General features: G+C 37.1%; 1 protein-coding gene across 1 annotated transcript in view; it reads left to right on the top strand.

The window, feature by feature from the left end:
* The first annotated feature begins 18,539 nt into the window (after positions 1–18,539).
* GABRG2 (gamma-aminobutyric acid type A receptor subunit gamma2) overlaps positions 18,540–26,828 on the top strand; it is a 62,807-nt gene continuing 54,518 nt past the window's right edge. The window contains 2 exon segments of the mRNA XM_066328961.1: positions 18,540–18,558; positions 18,561–18,645. Coding sequence (XP_066185058.1) covers positions 18,540–18,558; positions 18,561–18,645 — 104 coding nt within the window.

The following is a 26,828-nucleotide window of genomic DNA, read 5'->3' as shown; positions in this document are numbered from 1 at the left end:
CAAATTTGCACTTGAAATGTCCTTCATAGTCTGAGTTGCTGCTATTTCTCACATGTGCCTGTTACTAAGAGGTTTAAGAGATCATATATTTTGTGTTTAATTAAAATTAGTAATATAGTGATTTATTAGAGGTTTCATAATATCAATTGCCTCTTACGTTTTCTTAAGATCTTCAATCAGATTGAACAAGAGGGGTAACAAGATAGACTTCTTACACTGAATAGCATTTAATTTAGTGTGAGAAACATCTGAGTCTGAGACCTGAGTGAAAAGAATAATGCTACTGTTTCCTCACAGGAGGCTTTTAGAATAAATTTTTAAAAATTTAGACACCGCCTGATATCACAATGATGCCTGATAACTCCAAAAGGAACCAATACCACCAACTTTCTCAGCATATTCATCTTAATTTTCTTCTGGTCTGACTTGCAAAAATAATTATTCACAGTTATTGTCAGAACTGCCTCTGGGAGCAAAAGAATTCCTCACTGTGAAATAAAACCACAGAGAAATACATGCTACACTGTGTGATGGAAACATCTTCTTAGCAGGTAAAGAAGGAAGTAAAACTCCAGACCAATTTTCTTACATCTGGTATAGATGTGCCAAGTACAGAATATTATGTCTTGATTTGAAAAAAGAAAATTACATGCTCGTTGTGAAGAACAGCTCATTTAATCATCAAAATTACTTTTAAGTGTCAATTAATAACACAACCAAACTGATAGAGGAAATGGTGATTTGATTATAAGTGGCAAATCTGCATACAGTAACTCCTGTCATGATGTCATAGTGTTATTAATAGGATCCAGCTTGATTTTGAGCTTAAGGGAGAGCCAGTGTAATCCTATGCACAGGAGAAAAACTCAAATAGTTAACAAAGATTTCTGTGGTGTTTATAAGCCTAATTTGATTTAAATTCCTGCTATTTAATTTTTCTCTATTACAGTAGGACTCACGACTAAGAACAGAATTGGCACATGTAGTTCACGTGCACATCCTGAACTGAATACTTCTTCTGGGATTTTAAAATTAACTTTGCAAAAACAGAGAAACATGTGATTATTAACTGTCTTTACAGGAGAGAAATGAGACATACAAAGCTGGTGGCAGAAGAAGCAACCCAAATTATTTCCCTGTCACTACAAAAGATCCAGAAAGCAGAAAAACTGCAGGCCCATCTTGTCACTCAGCTGAAAAGGACCAAAATATAAATCTTTTGTCCTCAGAGCACCACTCAGTCATACGTCCAGTCTTCTTTTCTCTGCTTGGCCCATCACACAGGGGGTCACCAAGTGTGAACTCTGCGTGAGTGTGAAAATTGTGGGCACTTTTAGTATTGTGAATTTCATAAAAGAAGAGCTGACTGCTGGCATTGTGATCCTTCAAGTAGCAGTCAGAATAGTGCACAAATTAAGCAGCTGGTGTGTAGGCATCGATATGGTTTGCCCAAACATCAAGAATTATCAAGCAAGCAGTGGCTGGCTATTGCCTCAAAGTAATATTCAGCTTATACTAGCAAAAGATTCTTCAGTATTAGTGCTTCCTCCTGTTACTTTTACTTGTCCTGTTAATCAGCCAAAAACAAATGTATGGATAACTTTAGCCAATTTAACATGATAAGATACTTTATGCTTGGATATAGCCTCTCTTGAAAATCCATTTTCTACTTGTCTTACTGGTTTACCTTTAGCCACATTGGAAACTTCACATTATTAATTTCTTATAATAAAATAATTGTATCTTATAATTTTAACAAGTATATTTTTAAAAAACTTAAAACTAATTTCACTGAAACTTAATGTTACTTAGATATAAAAGAAAGGGCACCTAAGAGAACTTACAGTTAATATTACTGAATTGACCTTAACAGCACTTAGCAGAACTTAAAATGACAGAACTTAAAATGAATAACACATTTAACTTTGCTTAATCTTACTAATATTTCAGAAATTAATCTTATCAGAAATTAACTTAACAGTACTTAACCTTGACAGAATCTTAACTTGGCAGAACTTCAAATTTACATAGGGTAAACCTAATATCACTTAATTCAACAATTCTGATCTCTGACATGAAACATTTGGGTTAAATGAAAGTTTGCACTAATTCGCATTTCCTTTTCTGCTAGATAGCTGAACTGAAACCATCATTTTTAATGCAGTTTTAATAAAAAGCCTGTATACAAAGGAGCTCTCAATTCATTGCTGAAAAAACATTACGTTTAAAAAAGCCATATGCATAATATGAAAGAAGGATGGATGAACATGGAAAAAAAGTACTGTAAATTATTTAACAGATGAATGTTTTATATCAACTCACATGTTCCCTTGTATTCGTTGTGAATATTTCATGTTAATATTGATTTAGATTTGGCTCATAAAGTATTCTGCTGCCTGAAATCTCAGCAAGAGGTAGAAATATTTTTTCTTGAAGCATATGACTTGTCATGAAAATTTCTGTAGCAAATCTCTCTTCCCAATCACAAAAAAGTTTATTTATTACAAGTTTATTCACATTACAAGTTTATTCACATTATTAATTTTTTAAAACTGTGATTAGTGCACTTTGAAATGTTTAGAAACTTTCCATTCACACCCTCCTGCACAGAATCAGTCACTGGCATTTTAATTTCTAATGGAGTTCATTTGTGAATGGTAAGTAATCACGAGAAAAAATTGTGTTATTGCTAAGTTCCATTATAGTTGTCCAAAATGAAAAATCTTTGTAGTTAATTCATGTCTCCCTTGTTCTCATTATTGAAAATAACTATTTAAAATAGTGGAAAATAAGCTTTCTAACAAACCTGAATTATTACCAAGGAAAATAAAAAATACAAGAGTGAAAATAAAAGTAAAATGCATGTAGGAAATCAAAAGCAACTAGAGAAGAAAATGTAATCAAAATGTAACCAGTGTTTTCCTATTGATGTCCAAAAATATGCAAAGACTTATTACATCAGTCCCACTTTTCTTGCTGATGTGGCCTGATCATCAAATAACAGATATAGAGCTATGCATATTTGTTGTCACTGTGTTTACAAACCTTGAACCCATGACTGAAAAGAAGAAAGGAGTTGATTTGGCACAAGAGAGATTCCTGACTCCAGCAGCTGTTTGATGGATTTGCACACAGTAAAAAGTTTTAAAGGTTTCCAGAACCACAGAAACCAAATACACTCAGTACTGAAAATCTTCATGGCATGCTTTTTGCCCAGTTTTATTTCTCCAATTTTCTTGAAATGCCTATCCCATCAAAGGCAATAGGCTTAATTAAAATTAAAGAATAAAGTGTATGGTTCCTAAACTATAACAGAGTTTATAAAAGAACTTTGAATATTGTTTTAATGACATTATATGAATGGCAGTGAGGCACTCTTCTCAAAAAGAAAAATGCACCTACAGTAGCTAACACAATTCACATGGTGACTCTGTGGATGATAACCGACCAGTTAAAGCTCTTTTTCTTCTCAGACCCACTGCTGGATCAATAATATTATGGTAGATTCTTCACCTTGCCTTAGGGCTTGTTTATTGTATTTTCACATGTGTTTGTCTCCCTCTGATAGGATTAACATATATTGCAGGCTCAGCAGAGCCTGAAAAAAGTTTATGGGAACATTTAAATCAAAACTAGTTATATTTAACAGATAGTGTTATTTTGTTCAATTGCTATGGGAAAAATATTGATTGTCTCTTGACTTCAGCTTTTCTTCTCTACCACAAGCCTAAAGAGGAATTATTTTGCAACAAAATAAAATTGGCCTCCCTGGAAATAAGTATTACCATTATTATGGCCTCCTAGGAGGGAAGCACATGGAGATAAAAGAATAGTTCAAGATATATATATTTGTTTTAATTATATTTCTCCTCTTAGTGCTATAAAATGGTATCAACAATAATATAAAATAAATATGGCACACAGCTAATAAATCAGACCAGACATGAAAATATATAATTTTCTTAGCTAATAAATTAGTGAAGAACATCTGACTTCAATACTAAGTTTACCATCTAAAGATGTAACATTTACTCTGTTTTGGGCCTTAATGGATTCACTAAAATGCTCAGCCATTGGTAGGTTTGTGCTTATCACAGAACTATTTCTTTAATTTTACCTCTTCTTTGTCTTCTGTTCCTTATCATATCTTTCTGTGTATTTTGGCAGACTCATAAAAGGATAAAGGACCTTGAAGGAGTTTTGATTTTAGGTGGAGGCTGCTATGTTTGACCCTTGACAGCAGTCATTCTGCTCCTGTGTGACTGGGATGGGGCCCAGGTGCTGTCAGCAGGAGATTTCTGATGTTTCTGGTTCTGCTCCCAGTGCCTGTTTGGACCAGACTGGCCAGGCTGGACCTGCAGAAGCAGCACTTTCTGTCCTGCTCCCAGGCTCATCCTGGGTAATCACACTGGTGAGTTTGGGGCACGAGTGGGGAAGGATGTTTTGACAAAGCTCAGATATGGCTGATTTCTTCTCTAACATTGAAATACTCCATCTTTAACCGTTCATTTCTGTGACAGGTTCAAGCCCTCTTACACCTAAATAAATTGAAATCTACATTGCATACTTCCAAAGATCATATCCTAACCTGTTGTCTAAATGCTGAGTATAAATACCCCAGGGTTTTGGATTGCCACTTTCTCAGTATCAGCAATGATGGGCTTATTAATCATTCTCCCAGATCATTTTCAGAAACGTTGCATCTCTGAGACTCTCCTTTACACTTATAGACATGACTTACATTCTTTAACCTTATATATATGTTTGGGTTCTAATATGATGCCAATGACAATTTAACAGTCCCCTGAGGATGTCTCCGGGTTCCAAATACTCACACACATACAAAAAAACCTTTTGTCTTGTCCCAGCCAGTATTTTGAACAACATTTGTTGAAATGAATTTGTTGTTAAAAAAAAAAAAAAAAAAAAAAAAAAAAAAAAAAAGGCAAGTGAATCTGCTCTGTTTTTCTTTTCATGAAATAAAATAAGAAGTGCTCCCAGAATTCACCTGGAAGTTTCTTGGCAATGTTACAAAAGTTTGGGTAGTAACTGAGCTCCTAAATAAAGAGTCAAGCATTGGAGAAGTCTCACATGACATGTGGCAGACAGCTTCAAGCCAGAAACTGCAGACACTCCTTTGAAGACACGTTGTGGCAGTGTCTCTGAAGAATATTATTGTGCATTTAATTTGCAAATCTGCTGTGCAGATCTGATCATATAAAATAATAAATGTTTCCTTTCAAAGAAATGCAAGTCTTAAAAAACCACAGAGGTACTCTAATTGTTGTAGGTATCCTTACAATTCCAATTTAACCAATTTACCAGTTTAATATTGAAATTGGTATTATTTAGCAGTGTAGTTTTCTGTTTTCATATCCATACAATACAGAGAGAGTATCAACAGAACACTTCTACTATTAAAAAGGTTGGTATTTATCTTTTTAGTTTCCCTCCTACCACTTTATGTAATATAATATCTAAAAATGCTAACTGGGGCCATCTGTTCTTATTCCTATTTCCAGCCCACTCCTTTTTTTTTTTTTTTTTTCCTGTTTCATTCCCCTAGTTAAACTGATTATAGCTCATTCTGTGACATTTTGCTACAGGGAAAATCCATGTTTATTTCCATACAATTTCATCGACCAAATCAAACAATGAATATGCAAATTCCAAAAATAGCAAGATTTTTGAAAAATAGCTGTAAAAAAAAGAGAAAACTATCTATTTATAAAACCAGAACTAAAACGTTAGAGAGCAGTTGCAATGGATGTTACAACATAGAACAAGGAGTATAATTAGGCTCTAGACCTTACGAAGAATTATAAGAGTCACTGTCCAGATCAACAAATAGAATAAAGAAAATATGATTTAATTACACTAAAAAAAACTTCGAGAAAAGCACTAGAGCTCTTTGAAGTTTTACATATTAATAGTTTATTCACTGCCAAAAGGAGAACAGAAGTGACGAGATATATTTGCATATAAGGATGGCACTGAAAGGAAGAAAAGGGAGAATTCTCCCAAAATTTTGCTTTCCAAGTTGTTGAGAAGGACAAGGAAAATTGACAAAAAACATGCCATCACCTTGGCTGGCAATACCTTGGGATCCTGACACCAAGAATTCTCCAGCTGCTTAAGCAAATTTCTGCCCATACTTTGAAGCAGTGCAAAAGAACCAGGGTTGGGAACATGACCTGACAGAATCCATCTGAAAATTCACTTCAATCATCCATAAACAAAATGGAAGGAAGTAACTAAGCAAATGTTATTGTGCATAAATAACATTGGGTAGTCATTTGCCTGTTTAAAAGAGCCTAATTTATTTGTTTTCCCAGAATTTCTTTTCACAGATGCTGCAGAGACTTTTTCTCCTCCTTCCTTCTGCAGGATTGTGACTGCAATGTCCATTAGGGAGGATTATTTTGAGAAACAGTCTCCCCATCTGTTGTCTCTTTTAAATGCTGTTAAGTAGTATTTTGCCTCCCTGGACAAAAGCTGTCCACATATCCCATTCCTGCTGTTCAGCAGCAGCAGCCTGGAATGAACACCTAGGAAGTGCAACTGAATGGAGTAGGTTCAGAGAATGTTTGTTTAGCGGAAGGTAAGAGTGGTCTGACATTATAGAACATGATCCTCATAAACCCAAAGAGTGACTGCACCCTGTGCCTGCAGCCCTTTCACAGCCCAACGATGCACAAGTGCTGGGGTAGGTGCATCTTCCCCTGCCTGGGTATTTCAAAGCCAAACTCTGAGCACTGGAGTGAGCTCGTCTATTTCAAGATGGCCAGTAGGATAATCAGCTTTAAAAGAAGCTAAAGTTTCTGAATTTTTGATTTCCCGTATCTCTTTCTGAGGGCTGTGGAATTTCAGTTGTGATTCTAAGTGTGTAATATTCACCACACCTCTCTGTATTCCTATAACCTGTAACATAGACTCTCATGAATAACACATAAATAAAGAAATGCTTTGCTCGTGATTATGCAAACGTTTACTCAGAGGCATAAAAAACTGATTCCAATATTTCCTCAGGATTCCTATGAAACAATATAAAACTAAGTTAAGTAGTATCTCTTAAAAACCCAACCAATTTAATCTACATTTGACTTCTAGCTTAAATGATGGTGCAGGTGCCCACTGCTAAACTTCCAGGCAGAAAAGCAGCAGGTTAACCTCTGTTTCTGGATTCACCCTGATATTCACTGCTGTTGATATCATCTGACAAAGATCAAAGTGTGCAGTCCATTAGTTTCTTGGCTTGTTCTTTGGGAGAAGTATGAAAGATTAAATCAATATTTGCTGAATGGAAAAAGATCAAAAGTTTCAGTAAAATAAATCTTGGTTTACAGCTCCTGAGACACTATTCTAAATAAAGAGGAATGTGTAACATCTAACCATATTAAAAAGCACTTCAAGGCCTCGTTTGAATGGTCTCTTGCTGCATCAATTCACTGGTGGATTCACTGCTTTGTCAGAGGAGAGGACACTTCATTTTCAAATGGAAAAATTTTAGATTCTCCTAATTTAATTTCTACCTGGTTTATGTATTTGACAGTGACAACAGATAGAGGAATATTCAAAATGAAGTTTTCTCATAGTGTTTAGTTTAATTAAATTTTTTCTAATTTGCTTTGTTATTGATATATACATTGATGTTTCGTTTATTCCAAGCCCCTGGAATGATAGCACACACATCATTTCAAACTAGACAGTGCTGCCTCATCATGATTATCATATGATGAACTTTAGTGATAGCACAATTGTGTAATAATTACCATTGCAATAATGATATGTAACTTTACCTGATTATATGTCAACTGTTTTATATGTTTAAACTTTGAACTTTTTTTTTCAGATATTTTTGCTTCAAAATGCAGTTTAATTTACTGAATTGCTAATGGGATTGTGTTGAAACATGAGCATAGCATTGTATGGTCTCATTAGCTGTAACAGCACCTCTGATAATAAAGCCTTAAGTGTAAAAGAATGAAGAAGCTAAATGAAAATCCTTTGAAAATAAAGGCATTTAAGATAAATTACTTTAAACATTTTTTCCCTGAGAAGATGTACAAAGAGGTAGCATTTGTACAAAGCAGGCACAAATAAATAAGCTAAAAGATACTCCTGGGAATCTCCCAGTGATGGTACTTTACAGTAATTTCTTCAATTTTAATTTTTTTAGTGTAAAAGGAAAATTAACATAGTTCTTATCCATCTAGTTTAGCTAGAGCCTTTAGATTTTGCATTTTGTTATTTATAAAATTGTGCACTAAAGGAAAATGGATGCAGCCCCATCAAGTGTGTGGATGACAGCAGCCAGGACATGGTGTCAAAGTGCTTGTGAGTAGGGCTGCCATTTAGAGAGGCTTCCTTGGGCTGAAAGGATTACATGAAATTCAGTAAGAATGGCTATAAAGTCCTGCTTATGAGATGGACTAATCTCTCCCCAAACAGAGCTAGAGAAACAGGAGCCATGGCAGGGATCCAGGTAAACCTGAAGATGTCATCACTCACCTTTGCCTGGCCTTCATCAGAGCACATCTGGACCACTGTGTCCATTTTCAGGGCTTCAAGACAAGAAATTGCAGAGTTATTCAGCTGATAAACATGAGTGAGCCGCCAGAGGAGCCCCCAACTGCACATGGAGCAGCTCCCTGGGGTCAGGAGGGGTCTCAGAAGGCAGGACCAGAGAGATAAGGGTCATTAATCAAAGGGGGAGAACAAATGATCCACTCCCAGCACAATTAAAGATTAGAATGGATTGCACAGAGAGGCTGTGAAATCTCTAACCTTGAAGCTTTTCTAGACCTGAACAGCAAGGTCTGGTTTAAATTCAATCAGCACTGACACCTCCCATGAGTGGGAGCTGGATGAAGGATATCATGCTGTCCTTTCCCGCCTGTCTGATTCCCTGTGAACCAGGCCTCAGGCTTCACCCCGGTGATGTTACATTTTTCTATGACAGGTTTTTAGAGAGACTTTGTGTCCTCTGTCCCAGTTCTGAGAGCTTTATAGAGCTGAAAAGAGTAAAATACTGAATTCCTACAATTTCTATACTTCCTGTCACTGCCTGGTCTCAAAACAGCTTCTGAAGCTTTATTTTGTCTGAAAAAATAAACTGTGGTGGCCAGTTAAGGGCAAAGCAGTGAGTACGAGCCTTCACAGTTTCTTTAAAAATGAACTTGACTTATAAGCGGAATATATGGAACTACATCATTTCAGGACTTTTGCCTTGATGCGTCACTGCTTATATTAGGAAATTCGTATTTTGGGGCAATAGGACTCTTGAAAGCTTAAAACCATAGGGAAATATTGAAAGAGAATTCTTTTAACATAGGTAAAAGCTAGGATCTGGTCTGCAACTGAGATCATCACACAATCTACATTTCAGAGGAGAAGGGATGATTCAGATTCATTTTTTTTTTGTCACCAGTATATGGGCCATGTCACTTAGAGATGCAAAAAAATCCACTATATATGCAAACAGAAAAGAAGAATAAAAGACATGTCTCTTGTACTCCAAGCAGTTTGAAGAGATTTTCAATGCAGTTACAGTTCTGAGTATGTTGTACGTTATAGAAGATCAAATAGCATGAAAATAGCAGAGTTCAAGTTCTTCTTAGGAATATTTTCCTGAAAGTCATTGCTTAGTGGTGAACTTCCATATCACAAAACTGAACTTAAGAGACAGAGATGGAGAGAGGCTATGAATTCAATATAGCATCCTTGGAAATCACTATTTTTCTTCCACTTTCTTTGATCTTGCAAGCAAAACACCTTTTTTCCTTCACCTAAATCATAAAAATTGCATACCTTTATTTTTGTGGCAACAAAAGCATTCATTTCCCCTTAGCCTATTAAGTAAATTAATTTTCATTGGTTCTTTCAGATATAAATATATGTATGAAACTGCCTTTTTCCTTTTTTGTTTAAAAGCTTAACTGAACAATTCTCTGTTTAATTTCTGCCCATTATTTAGCTTATACAAGCACTTATCTGCCAGTCATAGAAAGCCACACTGAGGGCACCTCATATTTGACCTCAGAAAACTGTTTCAGTGCACTGGGATTCTTACCATAAGGCCTTTTTCTTTGACTTGTCCAAAGATAATTGATCTAAGAAGCTGTGATAAATCTCTATCATCCTCCAAAGCAGAGGCACCAGCTATTCATGCCTCATTACACCTGCATATATTTGAGAACTTGACATAATTCCTCTCAGACTAAACTTCGTTTACCCTCTTTTCTCATGTTTCCTTTGACTAAAGTTTTCAAGACTTCTGGCCATTCTTTCTGAATGTTCTGAATTTTTTGCAGATCTACTTTTACTTTTCAGGTCTAATCCTATTCCCACCACCCTCCTGCCTGTGGCTTGGCATCTTTACTGAATATAGTAAGGATACTATTCATACTACTATCCAGATAATTATTTAATATATTTAGTACTAAAAATAATAGTCCTATTTAGTACCCAATTGCACTGAAAAACAAACAACTGAAAATTATCGAGGAGAAATTTCTAGAATAAGATCAATTTTCTTTATCTGCCCAGAAGAATGTCACAGCATGACATCATAAGTCTAGATGTCAATGTACTCCTGCTAGAACACATGAACTGGTATCAGATATCACTCCCAAAGTGCATTTGCATCCACTGCACAGAAAGTGCAGATCCTTCCCAGCGCTGAAAGACCAAAAGAGTTTACTCTGAACAGAAACATGGCCAATCGTTGAGATTTCTTCTTAATCTTTATGTAAAGTTAAAAAGATTAACCCAAAATAATCCAAACTTATAGCTCAAATGCACACACGAAAAACAGATGTTGAGTATTGTATTGAAAATTATGCTCTTGTGCATCATTACATTACAAAATTATTTAATAAAATTACAAAATGAGTTAGCACAGATCTTTTTTCTGTTTTTCCTTCTTTCTCAAACAAAGAGAATGAGCTGCCTCCTTCTGCATGAAGAAAACATTCTTTATGGCCTTTTCCTTCCATTACATCGTCTTTTTTTGGAGGAAGAATCTAAACCCATTTGCAATGATTATGCAGAATGGACACAACATTCCCTTGGCAGGGGCAGCTGTAAGGCTTTCCCAGACCTCAGAACCCTGGATCCATTCCTGATGCTGCTCCACTCAGCCTGTATGAAACCATATTTGTGTCCCAATGTCGTCCTAAACAAATGGCAGGAAGATCTCCTCACAGAGGAAAGATTTCCTTTGGGAGGAGATATTACTTTGCTGCTGGAAATAGACTTTGAATATTGCAATCTTAGGAAATAATGACACATCAAAATAGATCTTAAGATTATGTAAACTGTCTAAAGGAAATATCAAATCTGGCCTGGAAATACAGAGCTTTTGGATCAGAGTTAGTGAATACTAAGCAAAATTCCAGACCTCTAACATATGTCAAATCAGATTTTCTATACGAAAGGGATGAACAACTAAGGAAAGTCAGGGATGCTGTGTCTGGTAGAAGGAGTGGCATCCCTGAGTGTCTGCTATCACACAGGCTTTGGAGACTGGTGTCTTAAATTATTCACTGCTGAGCAAATTCAGAATTTATATTGCCAAATCTCACCTTTTTTACTTTTAGATCTCACTTTCTTGGTAAGAGAGAAAACCAGAAACAGTAAAAATATCTTTACTGAAAATGTAGAGATTACAATTGTGAAAAGTGACATTCTAAGGCTTAAGCTTTCTGTCAAGTAGTGGCCTTTTCCTGCAATAATGAAAAAGAAGGTTGCATCTCCTCATGCAAAGCCCTGGTCTCAGACAGCAGTTAAATATGCTCTTAATTTGCATCAAGGTTTGTTGAGACTTCCTAAGTGCATTTCAAACTGCTTCCTTTGGCCTCTTGTCAGGATTTCTAAACTGTTCTTCTGAAAAATATGTATCTATTCATGGAAAAGCAGACAAAACACTTCTTTTTGAAAGAAGCAATCATTCTCTTAAGTTAGTCAAGCTATTTTTCTCGGGCAGAAACCAAGCATCTGATTTTGATGTTCCTGCTGCATTATAGATTGGGAAAAACTAATGAATGAATGAACCTGTTTTCCTGGTCTATGAGAATTTTCATTCTTCATCTGGGAATAAAAACAATACTGTAGATGTGCACAGTTTAAATAAACAGATTCAGCAGCCTCAAGAGCACTATTTGTAGTAGTAAATTTTAAAAAATTATATATACAATGACTTAGAACAAAAACATATCATTTACAGAACACATGAATCCTGCCAAACACCGATGAAATTATATTTGCAAGCATATTGGTCCATGAAATGTGCTGTTTCACAGCTGATTTGAAGAAGACCTGTTAATTTCATTTCAATACACATATATTCAAGTACTAAAGTACCCTTTCAAAATTTCTAATATGCCTTTCCCTTTGGTATTTAGTGCTGACTGTGCACGTGGTAATTCTTCCTTTCTCACTTCTAAACAAACAATCTACACAATTACAAGTTACATGCAGGTAAATATCCAAAACAAGATGCAAGTAGGTTGAATGGTCATGGGTAATAATTGTATTTATGAAGAATAGAATTCAACTTATTCCACTGAAAGTGCGAATTGTGCAAAAAGGGTACCCTTGTTCCTTCATGTAGAGATTCTGTCATCACCCCAGAGAGGAGCCCAGCATTGCCCACCCTCTCTCCACCCCAGGAGTGAGAGGGGGACAACTCCAGCATTCTCCTTTCACCTTTGGTTGGTGCTCTGCTGGAAGCAGAGTCTGGCTCCCTGGAATGGTTTCAAAGTGCTCTTAAACTTAGAGGTTCAGCACAAGACAAGTATGGGGAGGAAGTTGTAGTTTGAACACAGGGTTTAGATTTGAACTCTTAGTGTAAACCATGTGAAATACTGCACACAAGGCTGATAAACGTTAAACACATATTAATCAATGACTCCTCAAAATTTTCCTTTGAAACTCCTGTGGAGCAGAAACTTTTCCTAGGCACTAATAAAACTGTTCAGAAAAAAAAAAATCTCATTAATATATTGCTTAGAAAGTGCCTTAGCCTGGTGATTTCTTCACTTAAGAATTTAGTGTGAAAGAACTGGGCCCTCTAGGTAATGTTACAGGGTGAGGGAGCTTAATCAGGTCAGGAGCAGGGAGATGGGAATGCAGTTTGCTCCAAGAGTGCTATGATAACGCAATCTTAGATGTTTACAGCACAAAATAGCATTTGGTAAGTCTGTTCCTGGCAGGAGCTTGTAAATCTAAGCACAGTGAGAGAGCTCTTAGCCAACAACTTGTTTTCTTTACTGTTTTAGCACAAGATCAAAGCACATAAGCAAACAGAGTATTTTGGGGTTGTGTTTCAGTTGTATTTAGGCTACCAGAATTTTTTAAGTCAAATACTTGGAAAGTGATTGCTTTGAATAGAAACCTGGTGATACAGATTGAATCATATCTGTAAAAATGTTCACTTTGTGTTAAATCCTGAAATACCACTGTACGCCTGTCGTGGGAAATACTCCTCATTTTTAATCACTAAGCTTTAAAATAATTCTTTAAAAATAATTTCCCAAGCAGCACAAGATTTTGGCTTTTTCAATAAATGCAGTAGGTTGAATACTCTAAGAAGGTGGCTTCAGCTTGAAGGGTTTCTTGAAAGAATTACTATTTTCATCCTATTTAATTTTTTTTTCTTTTATTCTGACAGTTTAGGTGAATAATCTTCCAAATAAACAGGACTGAAACAATTCTAAAACAATACTTTTCCAGTTAAATAATTAAATGTACCTTAGAACCCTACTTCAAAATTCTTTGACACCCATACTCTACAAAATCATAGGCAGTATTTCTGACTTCATCCAATATTTACCGGGGAAAAGTAGCAGTGAGATTCAATATGAAGATGAGACTATTTTTTAATACTATAACAAATAGTTATATTTAGGTTACAGTTGGGAAAATAGAACTATATATGCTGTGCACTGTACTTTTGAGTTAATCTACTTGGTACTGACATGAGTGTATGTATTTGTGCAGATGCAATAATGGTGGTGGACTTGGTTGACAAAGCTCTTTGGAAAGGTCCAGATTTCATGTTGATTCAGTCAATAATCATCTCTAAGCTATCATTTTAGTCTAGCACTTATCTAGTGTAGTTTGTGTTCAGGCCACCTCCATACCACTCCTTCACAGACTCAGTGTATTTTGAGCACATTGATTAAAAGAGAACTAGGTGTCTGGGTATTCTAAATGAAATCCTCCCATGCACAACAGTAATAAATGTATAAAACCATGACCTACCTTTCTCCTAGAAGTGTTCCAAGATTAATTTTTAGGTTTTCCATGTTTTAATATACATATGTACACTTATTGATGACCGGAAAATGTGTTAGAATATAGACCATGGGGAAAAAAAAAGAGAAATTATATCAGATCCTGGAATTCCATCAAAGAAATGCTTTTTATTGGATGCTATTTTCTTCAAGAATTCAGTATTAAGATATTCACCAAGGGCTAAAATGCTAGGATAATCTTGGAAGAAAGCAAAATGTTATCAATATTATAATTACTATTATAAAATATATATTTGTATATAGCTTTATACAAGCTATTTTTAAAAATATGTGAATTCATGCAGTTTAAAAATCTTTTTATTTATAACTAGACTATTTTATTTCAGAATAGGAAAAATTTGAAACAGTAGATGATGTATTTTTCTAAGCATCAAAACATTATTTGATATGTAATAAATAGCCTCATAAAGCACAAGTATAGAAAATTTAACTACCCAGATGTTTCTTTGTTATGCCTTTAAGAAAGCATTCTCAACATGACCCATATAAACCAGTCACCTCTACCCAAATCATGTGCCATATGAGAGTGAAATTAGCATCTTATTTTTGGTGATTTGCTTGTTTGTTTTTGTCTAAAGCAACACAAGGAACAACAAGCTGAAACAGAAAGAACTTCCAGATAGGAACATGTGATAAAAGACAATCTGGCAAGATATTGACATTGAGAGTTCTTTTTTTCACTTTATGAATCTTTTGTAACACACTACTTTTGCATTGCTTTTTTACATCTATCTTTTTCTTCTTCCTTTGTGATGTGTGATCTAATATTTGATACACAGAAAATAAATAATATTAGGGTAGGAAAAGCCATGTTTTCCTTGGGCTTAAGGATACAGACACATAGGGAAATCATAGGAGCTGAGAATGTACTTGCAAATGAACAAAGTGTCTGCCAAATTGACTAAAATACCCTTAAAGTATTCTAGTCTGATACAGAATGCATCTTTTTGGAACAACGACCTCTGTGTTTAATTGTTCTTCGTAAGACTTTTCTCAAAGACTTGAAAATATTTGTTGTGAAGATACCACATTTGTGCCCAGGGACAAGTTACTATGTGGGATTGGTTTGTCACACAAAAGGTGTTGGGAAAACATTTCACACTAGCAGTGTCCTCATGTAAATTTGATCCTTTGTGATAATTTATTATGAGGGAAACCTAAACATCAGTGTCTGATAGAGCTTGTGGGCACAGAAAGAAGAACACTGTGCTTCAAAGACGTGTGCTCAGAGAGAAAACAGCCTGGTACATTTTGTTTCTACGGCAGTTCTTTCTGCTACAGATAAACAAAGTTTTTTCTAGCAGAGGTTATCAGCATGATATAATAATATTTAAATTCTTTATGCATAAAATGTGGGTTTACTCTCCCTTCCTTCAGACCGAGGCTGCAAAGAACTGCAAGGACAAATTTGCATTTAAAATTACTTGGAGCAAAAACTGGTATTTCTTGATTATTGGTGGATAAGTTTTATGTATTGGGGTCAGTATTTTAACATTGAAATGACCTTATCTAAGGAGCACTCAAAAACCTGACTTGGCCATTGTGTGATCTGTATCAGAGGCCAAAGATCCTAATTCTCACCACCTAAGTCAATGCCTAAATGTCAATTGCAAGCAGCTGAGACAAAAATTAAAGCCGACACGTCTGGGATGAAAAATTGATCATAATATGGTGATGCAAGTTTTGACTTGCAGAAAAATGTACAGAATCTTCAGAGCATGCTTGTCTATCCAAACCCACTGGTCTCCAATTAACAATGAGAATAGAAGGTACAGCTAGTAAGGTACCTTACAGCAATAATATTTTCAATGTTCTCTACACCTTAATAACCTCTATGCAATCAAGCAATAACATTATAATATCCAATTTTTTTTGACATCCCATCCATGTGATGGGAAGCTTGGGAAAATTTACAAGCTTTGACACCCACAGGTTTTTCTCCTAATGCAGACCCTTTGCCTCTTTCAGCAAGGATAGTGAGCTGACCCTCTGGAATGAAAGTGTATAAGAATTTTGCAGGAAGTCCAGGAGCTCTTATCAGACAAGAAGATTTTGCTAATGGAACAAATTTTCAGTAAAAAAGGTGGAGAGTAAAGCTGCTGTGTTTGTGCAGACACAGCCGCTGTAGCCAAGACAATAATGTTTGCACAGTTCAAACTCTCACCTATCAAGGATTTTGAATCCTTCACCAAAATACAGAAGCATTTTCATCTTCCAAAGGCATGTTGTGACAACTGATGAGAGGGATTACAGCAATAAAATCACAGAAGTGTCATGTTTGCAGGTAATGAATTGACCCCTGAGCAAATGTGGATATTTGAACATGCATACATATATATACCTATACATATATATGTATATATGTTATATCTTATATTTTATATATATATTTATATATATATATAGACACTGAGAGGAAGAGAGAGATGGGAAAGTATTAAAATGTTTTATAGCTTTCTATCACTGAAGAGGCTGTTTTTCACAAGTTGGTGGAATAACTCAATTAACAATAAGATCATTGACTGGAAATATTAAGTAATGGGTTTGCAACTTGTTACTTTGTTTGTAAACACTAATAAAAATGCAGTGACTGTGTTAGATATTGGCTTCGATAATCATCTAACTATCCAGGGACCAAGATGTATTTAATGCAACTAATAATAGTGATCTATTGATTATTGTTAAAGTTAAATGCATTGTGTTTGGAAATAGAAAAAAATTAACTTGATGACTGAAGGCTGGATCTCTGTTTTTAGAGACTCTGAGAAAGCAACTACTGTAGCTTAATTCTGATGGATAAATTTCATTCTGCATTTGGACATTGGGAGCTAACAGATTGTCCAGGGTATTAGAAGATTTGAGCAGAATCCAAGTGTTAAATTTGGTTCAGACTAGACTAAGTCTAAGGACAATTATTTATTTCTCCATTAAGTTTTAGAAAACTGGGCTTTGGACTGAAAACAAAAGTTCATGATGGTTAAGTTTGCCCAATCTCCCAGTTCATAAATGTCATGGGGTAGACTTGTTATTGTCTATATTTACTTTGATCTAGACAGAAAAAATAGGGGAGGTAAAAAAATATTATTGTAGGTTGTAGTCCAAGTACCTATTTTAGACTGAAGTGTTCTTACTTTAGGAAAGCATGAGATTCCCTGATTTTTTTTACTCCACTAGTAGTTGCTAAATTGCATTTTTGGGCAATAGATCTTGAGATTCTTCTTCCAAAATCTGGCAGTGTTCATCTTCCATAGTCCTCTAGTGTTTCCCCTCTGGCCAGGAAGTGTTTCCTGTGTCTGTATAGCCTCATTTTATTAGGGGGAGGGGAGAAAAAACCCTTGCATATTCCCCCTAATCCTATCACACACTAAATCACCTCATTCATACTGACTCCACCAATGCTGCTTTCCCCATTTCCTGGGTTACTTAGCAACAACCATCCCTCCCTTTTCCACTCCCCCATCCAACCTTTCATTTTTTTCCCCCTTTGCAATCACGATTTCCACGCTGTTTAGAAAAATGAGGATGCTCAGCAGCATAGGGCAAGCTTTTCCTTCCAACCTTCTTTTTTATGCCTGCCAAATCCTTCCCAGCTCCAAAATGAAAATCCAGACTGCCTGCATATGTGTAATCAAAGGTTAAAAAGCACCCTGGCTGACACCACGCATGTGTTAATCTGTGCTGCAGCAGAGTGCAATCATTTCCACTTTGACCTCAGAGTTATCTGCATTCAGGCAGAAGCTCCATTGCTTTATTCTTTTTTTTTTTCTTTATTTTTTTCCCCCTCTCGTTTACTCTTTGTTGCTTTATTGGATTTTGCTGCATGTGTGTCAGTGGTTCCGTAAATGTGTATGCGCTCCTTTCCTTGACTATTTTTATTCTGTGAGTGTCTGTGATTTTCGCTTTTTGTTTGGGTTTCAATTTTTTTTTCCTTTTCTCCCAATTATATTATTTGCCTAGATTTGGAAGCTGCTGCTTGCTGCCTGAGCTGACGTTTTCTGATTATATCTGCAAGGGCTTGTGTAGATCTAATTTCTCTCCCCTGCATATTAATTCCCGCAGCTGGGCGCAATGTCTCATCCCACTGACGGGACCTGGTAGGGAGGAGGGAGAACTACTACCGAAAAAAAAAAAATAATTAAAGAAGGGGACGGATCCATCTGCAACCAAGAGGAAAGGGGAAAAAAGCTGGGGGGGGTGGGGGGTGGGGGGTCTGGAATAGAGATGATTCCTCCAAATCCAACAGCCTGGGGAGCACTGCATCCTTGAATCCTGCATTTTCTCTCAAAATGATGGTGCGGGCACTTCTGTTCCTCTCTCTCATCCAGCGGTAAGATGTGCTTTCTGGTTCTGTTTGGGGAGGGTGGGGGGAGAGGGAGGGCTGGGGGCGGGGGGGGTGAAGAATCTGCGAATTTGCTGAGCTGTCGTGAGAATGCCAGAGGTTTGGATAGTGGCATTGCATTCATCTATCTCTAGCAGCTTAGAATGTTTTATTTCTCTTACAATTGTTGTCGCTCTGACACGGGCAGGGAGGGTGAGCGGCGGGTGTGTGTGATGGTGGTACATGCCGGGGTGTCCATAGAATTTGGTGCCATATTAACGAAGCCTTTTATCTCGTAATTAATTGCTTGCTCCGGTGCATGGAGTCGTAGGGCAGCTGTGTTTTGCGGACAGGAATGTCCGTGCATCCCGGCTTGTTTTCCGGGAGCGGGCAGCCCCATCATGGCTGTGCCGGGCTGCGCGGCGGCGAGCGCGGGCAGGGCTGAGCACCAAGGACAGCGATGCGGGTCCCGAGCCGCTCCGCCCGGCTCCGCACAGCTCGGCCGGGCCCCTCACAGCCATGCCCGGTCCCTCACAGCCATGCCGGGCCTCTCACAGCCCTGCTGGGTCCCTCACAGCCCTGCCGGGTCCCTCAGAGCCCTGCCGGATCCCTCACAGCCCTGCCGTGTCCCTCACAGTCCCCCGGGTCCCTCACAGCCCCGGGTCCCTCATAATCCTGCTGGGTCCCTCACAGCTACGCCCGGTCCCTCACAGCCCCGGGTCCCTCACAGCCATGCCCGGTCCCTCACAGCCCGCCAGGCCTCTCCCAGCCCTGCTGGGTCCCTCATAATCCTGCTGGGTCCCTCCCAGCCCCGGCCCCCGCACATCCCGGCCGTGCTGGCGGCCGCGGTTCCCCAGGGGATGCGATAGTTCTGGGGTTCGCATGAGCTGAATCTCCCCAGCAGCATCTCCCCGCACGTTCCTCTGGCAGACACCCCGTGTGTGCCGCATATGTGCCTCATGCACCGAAATGGAAAGGGGTAAAAATCTCGGCAGCACGGGGAGCCGGAGTTCATACGTGGAGGGCGGGAGAATTGCTGCAGTGCCAAGGTTTGCGCTGGAGCAGACATTCCTGCGAAATGTGCATTGAACAGGTTAGCTGGGGAAATACCTGCACGGCAAAGTGTGTGTGGCCTTCCAAGCGGCGATAGACCGCTCCCCACAGCTGCATAAGCCGTGTTCTCACTAATACCCTGGAGAAGTTAGTGCCCACTCTCCTTGCTGCTGCTAATGCTGGACTCACACAGGCTCCTCATATTTATCTTCTTTCTCCTTCCTTCCTTTTACCTGGATAATACCATACCAAAGAGTGGGTTCCTTCTGTTTGTTTGGGTTTTTAAATTGTTTTCTTTTTTTGTTTGTTTGTTTGTTTTAATTTAAGAAAAATCAGACTTCATACCTGCAATGGTAGGATCTTAGTTCTAAGCCAGATAGAAGGCCAAAATTATTGTCTGGGGAAATGAAAAGTTGCTAGGCTTTCAAGTAACTTTTTTTTCCACACAAAAAGAACTTAGTAAAAAAAAAATCCTGTAAGAAACTAAAAATGGTTGAAAATTCAGTAGAAAATGAGATAAAACTTGATGAGTCTACTATGAGGGTAGTTTGGTGTTGGGAGTAAGATTTGTAAGTAAGGTGTGAGGTGGTTTTGACCCTTGTAGAACCAGTTATGTCTACTACCTGAATACAGAAATGGAAAATTCAATTTTTGCAGGATTTTATGACACAGGCTTTCATATTATTTTGACAAAAAACTTCCACTAAAATAATCTCAGATACTTATTTTAGCAGACTTTCCTCTTTTCACTCATCTTTCAGAAAATCATCACCAGAGAGGAAGTTTGCCAAAATTATTTCATAAGCTTTAGAAGAAACTCTTCATAATTCAACTTAAAATTTTATCTCAGCAAAAAGTTCTGTATTCTGTTTACAGCTATCTAATAGCCAAGATGGTTTTCTCTGACAGCCTCCTGCCCTCATAATTTTAAAGAATAAATCATAGACTGAGAAATAATAGCTACAAGTAAAGGGAAAATTATTCTTAGTGCTTTGCAGAACCATTTTAAAGGAGTCAATATGCATACATGATTTGAATTCTAGCAATCAGGACATTTTACTCTTCCCATTGTGGAAGAAGTCTTTTTATTAGTTTTGGAAACTCAAGGACCAAGACAGAGGTATAAAAGTTGAACTTAGATACCATTTATTTATAGTCAAGATGAATTTTTTTTCTTTTTTTGTTAAAAATTCATCAAACACTTCAGAAGGAGGGGAATATCATTGTATTGTGTATCACTTTTCTTGGGCACTGAAATTCTGAAGGGCCAACTGAACACTAGCAAAAGTGCTCCATGTTAAACATCTGAATAGATGTGTTGACATCAATCAGAATACACATGCAAGTTTAAATATTTGCAGAATGTGATCAAAGTAATTGAAAACATTTGATTACCATTACTGTGCAGAAGTTTGAACCCTATAAATACAAAAATTTACTATATAGAGAAATTTATTTCTGCAAAATCATTAATATTTAGAAGAGTGGAGAAAAAAGAGGAAAGTTAAGACATCACTCAGGCATTAATGGAAGTAGCTAAAATTCTAGCATTTACTTCAGTAAATCACAAATGAGATCAGCAAAAATGTCATTTTACAACACTGTGGTATTTTACCTTTACAGATTTTTTTATCAGTTTTATTAAATGCACAAAGTACATCCCTAGAGCTGGGCACACTAAAGTTTTAGGAAGTGCTTTCTTCCAGTTGGTTTCTCAACATTCATAACTGGACTGCAAACTTCTTGCGTAAAGTTTCCTCCTCCTCTTACCCCTCAGATTAGTGTAACAGCAGCGTGCAGTGCATCACATGGACTTGGACCTGTGTCCGGTGAAAACTAGTCAGATCAAGCTCCCAGTTTCTGAAAAATTGTACATAAAAATATCTTTGGATCAAGAGACAATTCAAAATTATTCGGAAAAATATATTTGTACACCTGACATGGTTTTATTGGAACTATTATTTGATTGACCTTACTGAACATACAACATATATTTAAAACATTACATGTAATAGAACTCACCAGCAAAGTTTCAAATTATTAAAGCTGAACTCTGCACACTATTGATATATGTGGTTTATCAGTTATTTTTACAGAGCTTTAACAAATTGCCAGCAAAAGCTACATAATACAGTGGAAATTAATGTTCAGATCAGAAATGTGAGACTTTTTTTTCACTTGTTTGTGCCCAAGTAGCTTAATGGCAATGTTTTTATGCTGCAGCTACATGCCTAAAATTGCAGACTGTCAGGACTAATCAAAAAAACCCTATAAATAAGCAATCATTTTAGCATCAAAATGGTCTGGTGCCTAAGACAGTACATGCATTTTTATTAGTAAATTAATAAACATGTCTGTAAATAAAATTCTTTTGCTCTTGTAAAGTGATGCAATATAATAAGAAGGACTAAAATAATATCCTTCAGATGGACAGTCACTTAGAACTACTGTAAAACTTGCTAATATCAGTTTGGTGTCAATCCTGCAGCTATAGTTACTCATACACTTCCAGTACTTTCACACAGTGTAGAACAGTAAGCCAAAGGTCCCATTACTGGAATAAGGAGTTGCTTAGCAAGAGACAATTTGTCACCTTACCTCACCAGGGTTGGTCCCCTTTAAAGAAGTGTTGTGATAGAAGATGTGGATCTAGGTGCTATTAAAATATTACTTTATGCTTGTCTACGATACCATGAAACTGAATATTTTATGTACTCCAGTGTTTGTATCAGCAGAGCTAAAGCTGTGTGGACACAGGACTAGCACTGCTTGAGCATGTCAGGGGAACGAGGGCTGCCTGTGAGTTTTCCATAGCCATGTGAGCTGTACTGCTGGGACACAAACTGTTATTGTTATAAAAGAGTACCAAAACTACTGACCTAAAGTAGATTTCAAAATTTAGTTAAATTCTATCATTAATATCTTGATGGGGCAAAAACCCCAAAAAACTGCAGTCACTGTTTCCCTACTTGAAAATATATGATTTAGAAATAGGATGAAACTCTTTAACTAACTTCTGCTGTAGTGACTAAACCACCTAAACATAACCTGCATGCCAAAACTCACGTGTTCCAAAATATTCCAGTGAGTATGGAAAGTGATGTTAGATGTCCTTCAGAAAGTTTAAATCTTTGAAAATCTAAAAAGTGAAAGCTGTAATAAAAAACTATAGAAACTAAATACAGTAAAACTATCTGATTAAATCAATCTGCTCTTTTAGTATATTTCCCTTATTAGTCATATTATATGTCTTCTTCATGGCCATCCAAATAATTCTTTAGGGTCTTTAGGGTTTAAAATGTTCATGATTAATGGTAATCTGGAAAAAGTATATTGTTGATTTGGACTGTGTTTGCATTGTTTTCACTTATGCTGCATTCACTCTATTGACACATGTCACTAAATTCTCTAACAGTTGCACAAAAATTTAAAAGGGAAGAACAGGAATGAATGGATGAAAGGAAAACAAGCAGATGTCTTGTCAAGGTCTTTGACCCTTTCCAAGTCTCAGTCCTAGTAAATTAAACTCCTGTATGCTTAAGTAATTACTACCTCTTTCACCAATAGAGAATTGAATTGTGAATTGAATAATGAATTATTAAATTATTAGATAAAGCACTAGACACAAGTGACCAGTAACAGATCCTTATAGGATGGCTGATTTTTTGTGGTACCTTGTAGAATACATTCAAGTAAGCTCCAAAGCAGAGGCAGTTTCGAGGCCAGTAGCTATGGCCTCGACCTGTCCTGCAGAGAGAGATGCACTGGCTCTTTTGAAGCTGGCTCAGTACCCTGCAGCCTTCCCTTGTTACAGCTAGTGTCAGCCACTCCAGCTGGAAAAGTTATATATATTCCTACATATATATTCCTACCTTCTGTCAGGGTGATCATCTGATACCTTATTTTTTAGCATTCATCAGGATAACTGGAGTGTACTGGGGTTCTCTGTTGGTGCAGTCTCAACTGCAGCTTTGCAAACTATTGCACCTGCAGCTCCACTCACAGAAAACTTTAATGCAGAAAAAGAGGTGGCTTGTGTGAGACTGGCAATGACTTGTGTAAGACTGCAAGCGAAGAACAGAGTGGAAGCTGGGAGCTTGGTTAATGTGAATTCAAGCTCAGAAAACCACAGACCCACTGAATCATTAGGGTTGGAAAGGACCTCTGGAGATCATCCAGTCCAATCCCCCTGTAAGGCAGGGTCACCTGGAGCAGGTGACACAGGAACATGGGTTTGGGATGTCTCCGGAGAGGGACACTCCAGGAACCTCCCTGGGCAGCTGTTCTAGGGCTCTGCCACCCTTAACATAAAGAAGTTCTTCCTCATGTTGAGGTAGAACTTCTTGGGTTTCTGGCCATAACTCCTCATCCTATTGCTGGGCACCACTGAAAAGAGTCTGGACACATACATATAAATACAGAGATAAAAACAAACAAAAAACCAACCAAACAAAACAACAACAACAACAACAAAACCAACAACACAATCTGATACAGGATGTCAGAGCTGAAGAGGGTTTTTTTCATCATCATGCTCCATATCCTGTACAGTGTTGTACTTTTTTAAACAGATTTTTATTGCAACAGAGATTTCTTTTAACATGAATGATAAGATATAATTGTCCATTTTCCCAGTTTGCCTACCAAGAAACCAAGATCCTATCCAACACCTAATGCTGAAAATCTCAGCAGTTCTGGGAATCTTCTCACATGGCAGGCCTCATCCTCTAGTAATCCCTGTTCCACTGAAGTCAGTCTGTTTCTGATGGAAAATCCAGGCCATATCCAGTACAGATTCTTGCAGGTAGTTTTGTGCTCATCTAAGAGCTGAGAAATCACCCAAAATTAAATTATAACTCAGTAAGGATCTTCAAAAAGTGTTTCTTATTCTGCATAATGCTATTGCAGAAAGCTCTCAACCGACATTCCAGCTAACTGATTTAAAATACCTCTAAATATTTTTTCCTTCATACCTTCTTTTTTATTCTGTACAGATGATCAACTAAACTTTACACTCCACTTCAGCTGACAGACTGTAATGTAAATTGATCTTAAGTGGCACATAAGTCTTTTTCTGGCCCTCTGGACAAAAAGGAATTTTCTCCATTCTGGAAAATGAGCTGTTTTCTGTGAATGGAAGTTCTGAACAAGCACCAGGAGGCTTTTTGACAACATAGGAGAAAGAGATGTAGTCATGTTCTTTTTTAAAAGATATGACAGCTGATGATAGAATGGACATCCAGATAACTTCACTGGAAATAGATGTAAACTTATTGGGTTCAAAGCAGGAAGCTGTTACCTAGAACAAGATACTTTCTTATTCATGAATAAAAAGACTGCAGAAAGTACCACAAAAGAACCATAAATTACAGAAGAGCCCATCACTACAGTCAGGTAACTATAATTCTTATTAGGTAAGGAAGATCCTTTCTCAAAGAACGAGACTAAAGCTCCATTGAGCACCAGTGAAATTAGGCACTACAACTGCCCCTAGGAAAAATATCAACACAAAAGACCAGGGTGAAGAGATATTTTAGGTGATGGAGAGATGAGGAACGGAACAGTCTGAAGTGTCCATTCTAGATGTACTGATCGTTTTGGACTCAATTTAGTGAGTGACTTTGATGACTTTAAACTATTGCATTCACTGCATACTTCCTTGTGATAATGGACTATGACTTAAATTGTCATGATGCTGTAAAAAGCAGAGTGGTGAGAGTTTGAATTCACCTAGAGTGTATCCTTGTGGAGGTGTAATGTCTTACAGGCATTTGTTTATGTGAGCACCTGTCTCAGAAGAGCTCTGGTGCAGTAAGTGGGAGCTTTGCTGTTTGAATTTGGTCTGGTTTCCTATTTTAATATTCAGAAGTAATCTGCTTACTTGATTCTTCTAATTTAGAAGAAATTAAGCTTTGCATTAAGCCAAAATTGATGAAAACAGCAAAACAGAAAATAATATTACTTGATTTAAATTTTTTCATATGAAATGCTTAGAACTTAGTTAATATCAGAATGTGCAACCATCTCCTTCAATGTGAGAAATTCCCAAAACGACTAATTTTTTTTCATCCATATGAAAAAAGAGTGGGTAGAGGGAGATACATATTTTCACAAGTTCCAACACCTGCCAACTAGCTCAGACAAACTGAGGTAAAAGAGGGGTGATGGTGGTAGGTTCAAGAAAACTATTGAGCGAATAATGAGGATTATATCTAGTGTGATTCTGGGGTTTTTGTATAGCTGTGATAGAAAATTAATATGCGAGTCTTGTCAGACTGAATATTGGATATTCAGTCTGACACACGGTGATATCCTCTTATTTATATAACAGTCATATTTTAACACAACTGCTGTCAAAAAGGAGGCTTTAATGCTGATGAAACCACCAGGACTGCATAAGCAGAAGAGAAATGTAACAATACTTTCCCATGTAAATTACTACCTCAGCTGCATAATGTTTTTCCATGTGATGTCCTAAGCAACATGGAAAAAGTTGAGTACAGCAGCTTTACTTGTTCTCTCTTACATAAAGGACATAGAGCATGCAGTGATATTATCCCTGACTGAAAACTTACAAAAATGCTTTTGTTTTTAATAAGTGACGCTACGCAGAGCCCAATATTCATATAGATTCAAAGAGAGAAGAAAAATATTTTAAATCAACATTAAACTCAGTGATAACATTTCATTACAGGGACTGTCCTAGCTGCATGTTTCTGGAAGGGGAGAGATTTTACCAGGGATATTTCTGCCCTTATCTTTTGCTCTTATCCTCTGCTATTGGCAGCTGCCAATGAAAAATGACATGGCTCAAAATACCACTGATTTGACCCAGAGTAATTACTACATTATGGTTACTTCAAAGTGACAGCAGGCATTAGAAATTCAGTAAATCATACAAGAATCTTAGTGAAACAGTTGATCACCACTAAAAAAGAAAATCACTATTGTTTAAAACAGATTTTGTGTCTTGAGGATCAGCTCTATTTTTTTCAGATCTAGTGGAAGGACATTTTCACACATAATTCAGTAAAGAACAACACAATGTGTAGGCTTAGCTGTGAATCTGGCCATAGTGTATGAAACTAAGTATTAGTCTTACAAGATAGAACTTTTCTCTGTTTGCAGACAGCCAGCAA

The sequence above is a fragment of the Sylvia atricapilla genome, chromosome 14, assembly GCF_009819655.1.
Source record: "Sylvia atricapilla isolate bSylAtr1 chromosome 14, bSylAtr1.pri, whole genome shotgun sequence".
In the NCBI taxonomy this organism is placed as follows: Eukaryota; Metazoa; Chordata; class Aves; order Passeriformes; family Sylviidae; genus Sylvia; species Sylvia atricapilla.
The sequence above is the reverse complement of the archived record's forward strand: the minus strand, read 5'-3'. Positions and strand labels throughout refer to the sequence as shown.